The sequence below is a fragment of the Chroicocephalus ridibundus genome, chromosome 1, assembly GCF_963924245.1.
Source record: "Chroicocephalus ridibundus chromosome 1, bChrRid1.1, whole genome shotgun sequence".
Classification (NCBI taxonomy): domain Eukaryota; kingdom Metazoa; phylum Chordata; class Aves; order Charadriiformes; family Laridae; genus Chroicocephalus; species Chroicocephalus ridibundus.
Genome location: NC_086284.1, coordinates 45,505,260 through 45,520,606, shown reverse-complemented (window position 1 = coordinate 45,520,606; position 15,347 = coordinate 45,505,260). Strand labels below are relative to the sequence as shown.

The 15,347-nt window shown below is 35.7% G+C and overlaps 1 protein-coding gene across 1 annotated transcript in view; it reads left to right on the top strand.

The window, feature by feature from the left end:
- KLHL1 (kelch like family member 1) overlaps nucleotides 1-15,347 on the top strand; it is a 240,794-nt gene that overhangs the window by 200,976 nt on the left and 24,471 nt on the right. The window contains exon 8 of the mRNA XM_063335376.1: nucleotides 14,987-15,149. Coding sequence (XP_063191446.1) covers nucleotides 14,987-15,149 — 163 coding nt within the window. The remainder of the gene's footprint in view (nucleotides 1-14,986; nucleotides 15,150-15,347) is intronic.

Below are 15,347 nucleotides of genomic sequence, written 5' to 3'. Positions count from 1 at the left end.
TTTTCCCTTTTTCATAAAACATTGTGAAACATAGGTTACTGCTTGTTCAACACTGAAAATCTAATGATGAATGGTACCACTCCTTAGATCTAGAATGAAGGATAAACTTTCAAGTCACTGAGAGTTTAACTTTCATCTTCTGTTTTAAAAATCTTTGCTGTGGCAGTTAGCCAATGATGTTATTTTAGATAGTGCTCAAGCCCCAATAAATACATGTTGGTCTATGGAATTGCAATCTATCAAAACAGCATTCAAGGCAAAACAGAAACTATTAAAGTAGAATAGGAATATAAATAAAATCTTGATACAGCCTTAACTGTTACATCCATGGTAACTGTAAAATAAACTAGAAACGTAGAGAATAAAGGGGATCCTTTTTCTTCTTTCTTTGCTAGATTGCAGGATAGCACCTTCTTTTTATTTACCACCATTTCTGGGCTACAGAGGAGGTAAAAATGGAAAATTCATGTCTTCAATTAAGAGACAAATAAAAATAAGTAGGGAAGTGTTTTGTTGTGGGGTGTTTTGGTTGTGGGTTTTTTGGGTTTTTTTAGTTATAGCAAAATAATTCCAAATTTTATGTATATTGTGTGTATGCAGAGGAAACCACTATGAGGCGAGAACAAAGTACAAAGGAGAATAAACAGATGCATGAGAACCTGAGATTCTATTATGGATATGAGAGCAGATACGAACTTCAGGGTCCTTATGGACAGGAGGCTGAGATGAAAGACTGGAAGAAAGAAATGTCAGTAAAATGATAATTAAGTTAGCATTGAAACCAACAAACTGCCTGTATAGTAGCTTATACCCTGTTGGTATGATAAACATGTAATTATTTAATTCATTTTCCCAAAAGTGCATAAGCACACCAACTATTTATAAAGAAAAGATTTCTTGAAACACATAGTCATATTTATTGCAGAATGTTTGCTACAGTGTGAAAAGCTACAACACGGGGTAAAGGAGATTTTTCCAGATATTAGTTTGTTAGAACATAATGATATCTGTGATTTGCTCATTGCACGTTGTTTGTTCTAAAACAATCAGCCTGAAAATAATACAGCCCTTCATAGAACCACACATGAATAGCACCCACCAAATTCTACTGCATTAGGAAATGACATACCATATTTCCAGATGTATGCAGCTCAATTTTGCTTATTTAGATGCTCTGAGCAAATGACCATGATGTCTGTTCAAATCAAGCTTAAATCAACATAGATGTGAGTTTAATGCATTCTATACATGTCAAATCTGTGGTATATACTACTCATGAAGGAAATCTGCTATGCTTTTGGACCTTGACATATTGTCATAAACAGTACTTTCAGACATGAAGAACACATTCATGTATTATCCATGTGCTTTATGAGTACAAAGCAAAATGTTCACTACTGCTCTATTTGTGTAACATGAAGAAACACTTTCCACCTTTAATCTATCCCTTCTTCATTTACATTCTTGTACAAAAGATTATTCACTAGCATTCATATAACAGTGTGACTGAAATGGAAAACAGAACAGCTCAAAGAGAAAGACTCACATCATGTGTCTCAGAAAGTTTCTTGGAGTCAATAACTTGTTGGAAATGTCTTGCTTTTCTGCAATGGTAAATCTTTCTGGGTACAACAGTGTCTCACAAGGCAGCGCTGTGGCAGAGATCTGTGCTCTCCCTCTCTAGGTGGTGATACCTGTGTGCAGGCACAGACTTAAAAAAAAAAACGAAAACCAAACACAAAACAAACCAACGAAACAACCAACCAGAAACCTAAAAAAACCCCAAAATAAACAAAACCAAAACTGCCAACCAACCCCCCCCCAACCTTATAACCACTTAAGCATTAAGGAGAGCGGAATAGTTCTGCAACAGGCTTAGCTACTCCATGTAGTTAAATTATTGTTACTTTTTAATGTTGAAATCTCGGGGGAAATATGTCATTCTAGCTTTCACTCTTTGTTGACAGAAGATCTGAGACTTTTAAAGTATTTTCTCTGCAATGTTAATTTGCATGTATATTAGATTTTTGCTCTGGATTTTTCTCTTAATCATCGGGAGCATTATAGGGATATGTTTTTCTGAATTATTAAGTACCTTGTCATTGTACCTTGTACTCTTACTAAGTAGTAGACCATGACCCAATTCACTAAAGAGCTACAAGTCATAATGGCAACACTTATAATAATTTCTAAGTCAGGTTCTCAGGATAATAGCGTGGCAGAGTTGAGAATCTGGTGTCTTATCTACAAAACCGAATGTAAATAAAGAGGCGGCAGGCAGATCTTTACTTCTGTAAATTTGCATTATATTAACATGTCAGTATAATATCTTCTGGCCCAAGAGGGCAAGGGTATTTTTATAATTCTTTTAATCAGCCTTGATTCCTGCTTGTGAATAAACATAGGAAGAGGTATTTTCAACAATGTGCCACTGAATATTCACTAAAGAAGGTAGGTCAGGTGTAATTCTCCAGTTTATCACACACTAAATTCCCAGCTTGGCCTATGGCAGTCCTACATGCAGCATCCAAAGAACTATACTTGTATTTCACACACAGTTAAGATTATGGTTGTGAACGTTAAATACCAGGTTCAATTAATTGAATCATAATTTAAAACAAATTGGACTTTAGCATCATTACTTTTCTTTATGTTGACACCAGTAGCATGGCAGAAAAACAGAGGGTGATAACAGAGTAAGGAAAAGCAGCAATATTAGTTACAATTAATACAGAATTGCTTTTGTGGATGTTGGTGAGAAAGGAAATTGTTAGAAATTTACAGCTACCTTCAAACTAAATAAAATCAGAGCTTAAACTGGTGGAGTAAAGTCTGGGTGTTCCTTAATCAAGTTTAATACTTGGATAACAAGTCACTGATTTGTTTGTCTCCTCACCTTCAATGTCATGATACAGTATATGTCTGCCCTCTTCTTAAAAGGTAAATAACCTATTTAAAAAATTAATTATTGGATACAAGTTTATCTTTCTTTTTATCTTCCCCTTATTTGTGCTTCTACAAATATCAAAATGCAGAGACTACAGTAAAGCTAACACCATAGATAATTTTTTCTTTGCCATTTTGTATCCAAAAGTGGCAGTATATATTTCCTGTTATTTTATAAAAACTGTCACTTTTTAAAATTCCACTGTTTGAAATCAGGTCTATCAAGCTGATACGAAAAGCTAGAGTTAGAAATATGATATGCAGTGTTCGATTATTTTGTAACATCACAGAAAAGCAATTTAAAAATCCCATTCCGATCTCCAAGTATAAATAATTGAAACTATACAGATCTCAGCACCTAATTAGACATAATAGGTTTTTTGCTGCATAGCTTTATGAAGGTAATCAAAAGGAAAATGCCTGCCATTGCACACTAGACAATATTCATTTTTAGATCTCATTTAGCTAAAAAATAACACTATTTGCTTTCATAAATCTCCAAGTCTGAATGCTTAGAAGAATTATTTTCCAGGTAGAAAAAGTTGTTCTTCCCAGGATATGGTAACTAACATGGTACTGCAACTTATTGCTTCTTTCTTGTACTTTGGGTTTTTGTGGGGTTTTTTGTTTGTTTGTTTGGGTTTTTTTTTCTGTGTGTACAATTTGACTGCAAAAGTAGTTTAGGTTTGGGTTTTTTTTTTTAGTTGAGGCATCTGCCAGTTTCAGATTGTACTGATGAACAGCACTACATTGAGACACAATTTAGCTAGGATACTTTTTAATCAAGACCATAAATACTCTCCAAAAAATATCTTTATTACAGAGAATAAATTTTAATAGGTACTGACTTCTGTATGGCTGAATAAATAACAAACATCAAGTTATTAAGGTTTTCATTATTTTCAGGGAAATATTAAGATTTTTTTCCACTGTATTTTCTGCACCTAACTGATCATTATATTACTGAAAGCATACCTTCTCCTAAGAAAAAAAAGTAGTTCCTTTTTCTAAAAGAAATCCTCACAGTTGAGTTTCTAGTTTCAGCTGTCCGGTAACTGTATGCAAACTAGCAAAGCCAAACTGTTCAGTATGTCATGAAAATGAAAGTAATTAATCAAAAGATGGATAGGATCAATTAGTCCCTCGATGACAGAACTATTATTTTCTACAAATTAAAAAAAAAAAAAGTCTCTTATAATAAAAGCCTCCCTTTCTGGATGTATGATTGCTTTTCTCAGCAAAAAACAGAGCACTAGTATCATGTGGAACATTAGGTCCAAGAGGATTTTTTCTTCTTTTTTTGTGCCTTAAACTGGTTTTGTCAAATTGTTGAAGATGACATGCAGGAAGAAAAGCTAGGAGGACCTTTTGTCCTTTTCTCTTAGCAAACAGTCCCGAAAGAGATGACAATATTATTCTTGTGTGCATTTTGCTTAATGACAATAAGTCTTCAAATGTCAGCTGGAAATTGTTATTTTCTCATTTAGGAACAGGAAAAGCCCATTCTATATAATATATCTTAATAAAAACATTATCTACATTGTGAGTATAAATCTGGATGGATGTTTATTATCTAGCGGGCATAGAACACAGAAAACAAAATTATTTACTCTGGTGTCACTTTAGTGTAGGACAGATACAGTGGACATGAAAACCTTCTTCATGAAGTCAAAATGAACTCTGATCTTCTAACACACTGTTCAGTATCTTGACTACAAAAAGATGAAAAATCTTATCTCAAGGGACAATGCAGAAATTGGCTGCACCATTTAGAAAAAATAAAATGTGTATAGAGTTCAGTACCTTTGCTCTTTAAGGACAAGGAAATCTACAGTGTGCTAATAGGATTGGAACTCTGACATTTCAACACAGACAACTTAAAATGAATTTCATTTTTTTTCTATTAAAACAAATGACCTGGAACATTCAGAAAAGAGAACAGTCGTTTCATCAATTTTACTGGAAAATATTTTGCTTTGTGATCTTAGTAGAATGTATCCCTTTAGATTTCGATTGTGGTATTGCCATTTATGGTTTTTGTGGACTGCTCAATACAGATTTTGATACAGAGTTGAGATGTACTGCACTCCGTTTCTATCATTCTGTGATTCTATGATTCTGTGATGGGGAAACTAAAGGCAACACGTTTGGAACTACCTTTTAATCCATATACGTGATACAAAAATCTGGCACCTTTTGCTCTGAGAGCAAACCATAAGAACCAGTAATGCTTGAATATTTAATTCCTCATATATGACACAATCTGCTCTTGAATTCTTCATATATGACACAGTCTGCTGTAATGTAAAGCATGTATTTCTTTATTTACTTGGGGGGGGTACTATCTTGTCACAACTACTCATAATTTTTTGAAACATATGGTGCAAGCGCTGCTAGAACTCTTCTAACTTGGCTTCTTAGAAAACATTGTGCAAGAATCAGACCGTGGGGTTTCATAGGTAGCTGGGTCTGAGCACAGGTAATAGAGGTAGCCAACAGATGCAACAGTTTGTCCAGCAGCTTCCACAAATGGGGCCAGAAACTACTGAGGGCATTATGTGCGCGTTGCAATAGTGGCGCCAGGGAATATGGCCCTGGAGAAAAGAGGGACCCAGAAGAGCTGATAGATTTTTCAAGGATCACCTCCTTCAAGTTCAAAAAAGTTCCATCTTGATGTACAGGAGATTAAGGAAAGGCAGTAGGAGGCCTGCATGGATGGATTGAGAGCTCCTCATTAAACTCTAAAAGATAAAGAATGCAAGAGGTGGAAAAATGGACGAGTGACCCAGGAGAAATACAGATGCTCTGTCTGAGCTTGTAGCAATCAGGTTAGCAAAGACAAAGCTCATTTTGAGTTGAATCTGATGAATGACTTGAAGGGCAACAAGAAAGGCTTCCTTGGGTCTTTCAACAGCAAAAGGAAGACTAGGGAAAATGTGGGCTTGCTGCTGACTGAAGCAGGGGACTTGGTGAGAAAGACAACAGAAAAGGCTGAGATACTCAATGCCTTCTTTGCCTCAGTCTTTAAGAATGACTTCAGAAGTCTTAGCTCCATGAAACGAGATGGGGGAGGTCTAGAACAAGGAAGACTTGCACTCAGTGGGGAAGGATCAAGTTAAGGAACATTTAAGCAAGCTGGACATGCACAAGTCATGGAACCTGACAGCATGCACCATGAGTGTGGAGGGAGCTGGCTGACATCATTGGGAGGCTCTCAATTATCTTTGAAAGGTCATGGTGATCAGGAGAGGTTCCTGAGGACTGGAAGAAAGCAAAGGCCACCTGTATCTTCAAAAAGGGCAAGAAGATGGGTCTGGGAGGATACAGGCCAGTCAGCCTTACCATGATCCCTGAGAAGGTGATGGAGCAAATAATATGAGAACTAGTTTCAGTACATATTAAGGAACACCTTGAACACCTTGATTTTCAAGTTTCAATCAGTTTTAAGCCTGAAGCAAGATCAGATGACAACACACACAGAAAAATGTCAAGTTTGGGTTTTTTTTTGTTAGTTTTAACACTGTATTTAAATAACTTCAACCATTGCTTGATGAAGACAATTGGTTAACACATTTTATAAATCCTTAGTAGTTGTAACTCATGCTTATCAGTTGTGCTTAAATAACTTCCATTTCTAAGTATGCTATTGAATCTACACTCAGTTGCTGATGATGCAATGAACCAATTTGTTTTCTTAAATGAATGTCATTACTAATACCAGGATTTTCATTTCTACATTGCTTCATTTCACTGTTATGGTTTTATTTAAGCAGTTCTATACTTAGATTAAAAAGGCTCATCTCATTTAGCAGTTTTTAAAATGTATTTATTTATAATTTACATTTTGGTGTACTTACTATGAAGTATTTAACACAAAACCAAAACATATGTCTCACTAAATCTGTGAAGCTGACTTTGTAAAATTTACGGGGCTTGTTGGTCTCATTTAATCATTTTCAATCAAAACTGTTTCATCAATTTAAACAAAGGTTAGATGTTGGGTTTTTTTCAGTACTACATTTTCATTGTCGCAGAATGAATTTTGGATCTTGTCAAACAATGTATCATTATTCAAAAAATGTGTAGAAAAATCCCATAGCTGATATGGGTGAGAGAAAGATGATAGAAGATAGGTGGAATCAAAGGACTGGAGAGAATGATGGTGGTAACAGAACAAGCAGAGAGATTTAGAGAGAAAATACAGTTTTCTTACAGCAGCCTTTAATGGTCTTTTCATTTTGAACACACGCTTTCTTTTTAAAACTAAATTGGTATCATCTTAGTGTTCCCATATCATACTTGTATTGAAAAGTAAGCTGAAAGTGGTTGATAGTAAACAAGCTGCTGCTGCATGTAGGAGAAAGGAAACTTGGTCTAGTTAGTCCAGGCTTTCAAAATGTAACTGCCTAATCTGGAGGTGTTTTTTCTCCTACTTCCTGTCACCATAATTCCAGGCAAGAGGGTGAATGTCAAATCTGGTCTCTTTCTGGGCATTCTTCCCTTCTGGAGAAATCACCAGCAAAACAGAATCAGCATCATCAACTTCACATTAAGAAAGGGTGAAAGTCAAGGAGACTGTTGTGTCCTATAAGACAATATAGAATCCTCTGAATAAAAAGTAGTTGAAGAAATTAACAATGTTTCACAGCATGGCTTACAAAGAATACAAATTTTTATATTTTACAAATCTAGCCTTCCATATCTCCACTTTCCAATACATGTGTGAATAATGTTTTCATACTATTTTTAATAATTGTAAAAAAAGACACAAACAAAAAGAAAATGTATAGTATGAATACCTAGAAAAAAGGAAGAAAAAAACCCCAACTTTGCTACTAAAACAAGTTAATGATTGATGGGAATTTGTTTACTTATATTTGCCTTGGATTTTTACTTTGGGCTTGTTCTTTAGCTGCCTTTTTTGTCACACAGACATAGATGTCTCAAATATGTATTAAGTGATTTTTTTTCCCACTATATATACATCATTGTGTATTGTTATTAGAAAATATTGAGTATCAGTTTAGAAGTGAAGAGGGAATGAAAGATTTTATTGGCATTGCATCACAGAAGTAACAGCCTTTATGAATTTGATTTGATTAAAACAATCAAGTTATTTCATTAAATTATTATTACTGTGATTGGTGCAATGTATTTTACACATGCTTCATAAAGCACATTATTGGTTGTTTAAAGGAATGAAAACATATATTAGGGAAATAACACTTTTCTTGAACATTCAATTCTACTACCATAAGTTCTAATTATACCTGTATATGCCTATCCCATTAATAACCAAAATCCGCATCCATTCAGCAAACTCTGCAACAGCTCTGCATGCGGCAATTTCCTGTGAATGCACTATTTTGAGAGTGATTATTCACAGTTTGCATGACCAAAAGGATCTATTCATAAAAAAAGCATCTTAAAAATTAATGGAAAATTTATTGAAAACATTATTTTGTCTGCTACCAGAGTGTTGCAAAGTCTAATCAAGTGTAATTACTCAATTCACCAGTACTGCAAGGTGCATATTTATTTATTTGACTCATATGAAGATGTCTAGGATTTAAGTACAATCTTTTTATAAAGCATTAGAGCTGCTTCTATGAGTCACTAAGTTTTACGCTATTAGTCCACTACCTGTGGACCATTACCTGGACAGTGGGATGTCTAGGTTCCAAAGATTAACTTAGTCAGGAAAGGACTACACTGAAAATTTCACCTCCTCCATTTCAGAGTAGCCATGAAGCTCTGGTTCATCCAGTTTTGGATGAACTTTTAAATGGCTTTTTTCTCAGACCAAAGAACGTGAAATAATGTCACATAGTTGTAGAAAGGTGTTTAATGGTGTAGTATTGAAGATAGCTTCTGTAAGTTCTGGTGGGTGATGTGAAGTTATAGAGGCAATGAGAATAGTGATCCTACCAGAATCACCTTTGGAGGACTGACAGAGCAAATCTGGCATAGTCTTATCCATACATAAAAGTTTTCTGGAGCAAACTCTTCTCGAAATAGCATCCTATTTTTTCTGCATAGGAAACTATTTCGTTTGCCATGGCTTTCTGGGAAAGAGGTATGATTGGGGAACCAAAAATGAGTATTGAACCAGTTTGCTCTTATTTGACAGTGCTGTTTAACAGAGTAAATCACCAAAAGGTCTCTGATATATCAGAGGGGAGAGATTTCAGTAGGTGATTTTCTGTTGTCCCTACACAATAAAATCTCAGTTATGAAATCTATGTTAAACAATAGGTAAAGAAGGGATGGAAGATAAGGACACTTACCTGGAGTGAATGAAAAGTAGAAGAGAAATAATGGATATTGCCTCAGTCTTAACTGGTAACCTCCTTTCCCACACTTCTTGAGTGGATGGACCTCAAGATGGGGACTGGGGGAGAAAAGTTTCTCCCACTGTAAGAGAAGACCAAGTTCATGACCACCTGAGGAACCCGAGCATACACAAGTCTATGGAACCTGGTGAGGTGCATCTCAGAATCCTGAGGGAACTGGTGATGTAGTTGCCAAGCCACTCTCCATGATATTTGAAAAGTCATGGCAGTCAGGTGAAGTCACCGGTGACTGGAAAAAGGGAAACATTGCACCCATGTTTAAACTGGTAGGAAAGAAGATCCTGGGAACTACCGCCCTGTCAGCCTCACCTCTGTGCCTGGGAAGATCACAGAACAGATCCTCCTAGAAGCTATGCTAAGGTATATGGAGGACAGGGAGGTGATTCGAGATAGCCAACATGGCTTCACCAAGGGCAAGCCCTGCCTGACCAGCCTAGTGGCCTTCTATGGTGGAGTGACTACATCAGTGGACAAGGGAAGACCTACAGATATCATTTATCTGGATTTCTCTAGGGTCTTTGGTATGGTCCCCCACAACATCCTTCTCTCCAAGTTGGAGAGATATGGATTTGATGGGTGGACTGTTCGGTGTATAAGGAATTGGTTGGACGGCCACATCCAAAGGGTGCTGGTCAATGGCTCAATGTCCAGATGGAGATTGGTGAGGAGTGGTGTCCCTCAGGGGTCTGTACTGGGACCAGTACCATTCAATGTTTTCATCAGTGACATAGATAGTGGGATCAAGTGCACCCTCAGCAAGTTTGTGCACGACACCAAGCTGAGTGTTGTGGTTGACACGCTGGAGGGACAGGATGCCATCCAAAGGGACCTGGACAAGCTTGAGAAGTGGGCCTATGTGAACCTCATGAGGTTCAACAAGGCCAAATGCAAGGTCCTGCACCTGTCTCATGGCAGCCCCCCGTATCAATACAGTCTGGGGGATGAAGGAATTGGGAGCAGCCCTGCCGAAAAGGACTTGGGAGTACTGGTAGATAAATGAGCCGATACGTACTTGCAGCCCAGAAAGCCAACCGTACCCTGGGCAGCATCAAAAACAGTGTGGCCAGCAGGTTGAAGGAGATGATTCTGCCCTTCTATTCCACTCCCAGGAGACCTCACCTGGAGTACTACATCCAGCTCTGGACTTCACAGCATAGGAAAGACACATACCTATTGTAACGGGACCAAAGGAGTGATACAAAAATGATCAGAGGGATTAGACATTAGGAAGAAATTCTTTACAATGAGGGTGGTGAAACACTGGAACAGGTTGCCCGGAGAGGTGGTGGAGGCCCTGTCGCTGGAGACATTCAGGGTCAGGCTTGATGTGTCTCTGAGCAACCTGCTCTAGTTAAAGATGTCCCTGCTTACTGCAGGGGGGTTGGACTAGGTGACCTTTAAAGGTCCTTTCCAACACAAACTATTATATTATTCTATGATTCTATGATTTACTGTTAAATAACGAGAAAGAAAAAGAACATACTATGTAATTGGATTCACTATAGAGGCCTAGCTGCCTTTCCCACAGAAAAGTCTGCTCCATAAAGCAGCTCACTGTCTATGTCATAATATGCTATTTGGTAAATCTTACATTTCTGTCATTTCAACGTGTCATCAATAGACCTCCTGCAATTATCAATTTGACAGGTGTGTCTAGCCAAGCCTTCAGAGCTGTTAACCTGGGAAGGAAAGACAGATTCCAACCAGAACAAACACTGAATGAGACAGAGTTTATGACAAAGACTGTGATATCCATGCCTAAATTTAGCAAATTTCTATAGACTCATAGATTTATGACCTGAAGTTGCTGCTGTCATCATGTAGACTCTGCAAGAGGAACACGGAATTTCTCCCCATCATTTCTTCCTTGAGCACATGCCATTTCAAGGTGTTTGAGCATGTCTGTCTAAAAATGTATCCATGTATATAATGAAAACTTCAAGCAACACAGAAACTGTGATATTCTTAAATTCATAATTTCAATAAATCCATACCACCATCGGTTAAAATACAGAATATTATTTTTAGGCTTATTTTAAAAGGTTACATATTTCAGTCATTAGATCTTATTATTCCTCTAACAGTTAGCCTCCTAATCATACATTCTTTTCTTTATGCAGGTACTTATACACTATTACTGGATTACTTCTTGGAAAAAAATATCTTGGTAAACCCTACATCTCTTATGGAATTTCTAGCAGGTTTTCCAGATTATTAATGGTTCTTTTGTAATTCTTTCTGAAGTTCCTCCATATTATTTACAATTTTTACATGTACAACATCTATATCCATTAGTTCTAATGGATGTACCGTTAGAGGAACTCACTACCAGCGGTGACTACAGGTTTCTCAATCTGTTCCGCTTTGCATGTATGCTTCTCAGATATCTGTAAATATCAAAGCAATTTTTTTTATTTTTAAAAAAGAGAAAAAATACTTAAAATAGACGTAATACTACTTTCATGGAATGCAGCACCTTGTTTGGGTTTTTAATTTGCTTATCAGAGAACTGGACTTTGAACAGTAATATAGTCAATTTATGTAGTCCAAAACAATAATGTAAACAGAATGAAATTCAATATTGCACTATGTATATGACTAGTATTTTTAAACAGTGGTCCGGAACTGGACCAGCTCTTAAGGAACAAATGTACGAATGCCATTGCCTTTGGTATTCTGTATGAAGAGATTTTAAATATGTAAGCCCATAGCAAGTTAGTATGTGCTATAGTCAGCAGCAGGTAAGATTGTTTTTGTACAGAAGCTCTTCTGTTTTTGTCTTGTATGGAAAGAATAACTTTCCTACAGTTTTGCCAGTAAATTTTCCTATTACAGAAGCAATGCAAAGTGGCAAAGTCAACCATGCTATCTTTTATTGAGTTCCTTAAAGTTGTCCAAGCAAAGTAAAGTTCCCGATTTTGTCGTTGCTCCAGCTGTAACTAAATTCACACCTTTTGGCAGAGGAGCATGACATGAATCTCACACCAAATCAACATTTTTATTTTGTCAGTTTTTGAACTGTAACATTTCCCTGTGTCAATGTAAGATTAATTTATGTGGAAATGAAATTGAACATTATGATAGCAAAATATTTAGAAGTTATTCAGTAAGATCAGACGAGTTCAGAGAACACTCTGATGAACTTTAAAAGCCAGTTGGATTCTCAGCAAAGCAGCAAGCAGTAAATGCAAAGTAAAAGACACTGGGTAAAAAAAATCTGAAGGAATGTGCATCTCTCAGGGTTCTACATGTATTGTATAAACCTAATGAAGTTCTCACTGTAAAGAATCAGTGAAGACTATTTTCTGTACAAAGCCAGGTTAAAGAGTACAACAGGAAATGCGGAGAGAAAATCCATTACATTAATGCAATGAGCTTATCAGTTTTCATTGCCATTTAAAAAAAAAAGGATAAAAATCCATGAAAATGCAGGAAGAACAGTATTTTGATTAAGAGGAAAACAAATTTTCTACAAAAAGTGATGGGAAATAATTAGGATGGCTTAATTTACAGCAGGAAAAAAGATGAGAATAAAACTCAAATATGAAAGGACATGGCAAAAAGTATGAAATAATGAATGAGATAAAAAAAGTAAATTGAGGGAAATTCTTTATGTCCTAATGGAGGATCAAATAAGCTATTCAGGGAAGCAAAAGATGGAAATTTCAAAACTAATGAGATGTGTTTTGACATGCATCATAGTTTCACTATGAAATTCACTGCATAATAATGCAATTCTACTTATGTGTGAAGGTGAGAGAGGGTTCATGTGTTTATCTAGACAATTATTATTTATGCATGTATGTGCATAGAAATATGCACACACCTAAACTTTCTTTGAATACGATTAATTTTTTATCACAACAAGAATTTGATTTTCTATTTAATGTTGCATTAAGTGAAGAGTATATACATGAAAAGCTAGAGTACAGTAACAAATTATAAGAAACAATTTTTTGACAATGTAAACCTGTTTGTTCAGGATTTAAGAATACTTATAGCTATCAGATATTAGGAGGAAAAAAAACAACAAAAAGCCACTAAACAAACAATCCCTCCCCTACAACTATAGCATATTATCTCCTGATTTTCTGTGTGAACACTGACACATCTTCCCACATGTTTGCTACTGGTTGTGTTCTGAGATAAGATATTGAGCTATACAAATCATGAGTTCAATTTAATATCCACTTTAATATTCTAGAAAAATTATAGCTGAAACATGTGCTTGAACAAAAAGCATTTATAAGCAAGAGTCTTCATACCAGAAGAGACTGGAAAATGAGTTCACAGAAAGTTCTACAGAAAAAGATGAGGCTCAGACTTTATAAGAAGGAAAATTTGAATAAGGGTTAGTAGGGTTTTTAAATTCTTTTTTTTTTAAGTTGTAAAAAAACCCACCAATAAAAAACTAAACCAACACCAAAAGTGCAGGAACATTCTGTGAACACTGAGATGAGACTTATTGAAACTCATTGATAAATACAGTTTTTAAATCTCAAATTAAACTTTGAATTAATGATTTTTCTGAAATAGAACAAAACACAGTTCTACACAGGAAGTGGAAACTTTACATTGTTTTAAATGAAAGACTTTTCTGCAAGAAAAAATAAACCCATTTTCTGAAATTTTAATGATCTACTGTTTTCTGACTTTTTGATGGGTTCAATTCATGTGAAATGGAGTGGAAAAAAAGACACTGACTTAAGAGTAGGATTGGAGCTCATTTGGGATCATGGATTCATAGAATGGAATTACTGAGCTCACTGTATTGTAACAAATGGTACTTAGCTATAGCTTGTCTTCCAGAGCCTTCTAAGCTTAACTGAAGTTACTGTGAGAGAGAATTCATCGGTTCCTTTGAATGAGTGATTAAAACCCACCATAGTTAAAACTTTATTTCTTATTTATTTTTTTCCTACTTCAACTTCCATGCTTTACATTTTGTTTTACTTTTACTTCACTAGATAAAACAGTCCTTATATATCCAACATTATTTTCCTGTGAAGGTACCCATTCTCTTTTAATTTCTTTTTTTTTTTGACAAGGTGAATTGATGAAGCAGCTTAAGTTTCTCACTGTAAGTTACTTTCTCAAGCCTTTTAATATGTTTTTGTGACTCTGTTCCTGTCCTCCAAGCTTCCCACTAGTGAGAAATTCTGTATTTTCTTCTACATAATTGACAAAAATGATTAAAACATCAAACTTCATTCCCTTCCCTATGGAAACCTGTCATTGCAATTCCATCCCATGAAATCACGCTTAGGTTGACAATAATTTGAGACCTAACAGGTACCCAGTCCATAATTTATTTATCATGTGCTTTACTGATATTCTAAAGAGCTAATTCATGATCAGAATGTTATGAGATACTAAGTTAAACAGGATACAGAATTCTAAGACTATCATATCACTGACAGGTTATTCTATGAAGCAAACCGTCTTCTGAAGGAATGAAGTTAGGTTTGTTTGACAAGACCTATTTTTTCATAAAGCCGTGTGGAGTGGCATTAATTTTATTCCTGTTTGTTAATCCTTAATTAATCAAATCTCAAATTGGTGTTTCCATTTTCGCTTTGAATATGCCAGTTAATTTGCTAGCTGTGTTTTGAAACACTTTTTTTTTTTTTTTTTAACTATTGATAAAGCATACTTTTTTTCTTCTCTCACTCTCTCCTCCATTTTAGGAGTTACAGTGCTTGAAGGGCCTATTTATGCAGTGGGAGGACATGATGGTTGGAGTTATTTGAATACAGTTGAGAGGTGGGACCCTCAAAGTCAGCAGTGGACATTTGTGGCAAGTATGTCAATTGCCAGAAGCACTGTTGGAGTAGCAGCATTAAATGGCAAGTGAGTAGGGTATTCTTATATGGTTGAAACACATTTTTTAGAGGGATGAATAATTGACACACAGGGGTAAATGACTTTTAGCATATTGTAATAGAGGGTTTCTTTTAAAATAAATGTAGACACAATTGGGCATACCCTCCTGTATCTCATGGCCCTTACATTTATTTGAAATAAGTAATTTACATATATTTTCTATAT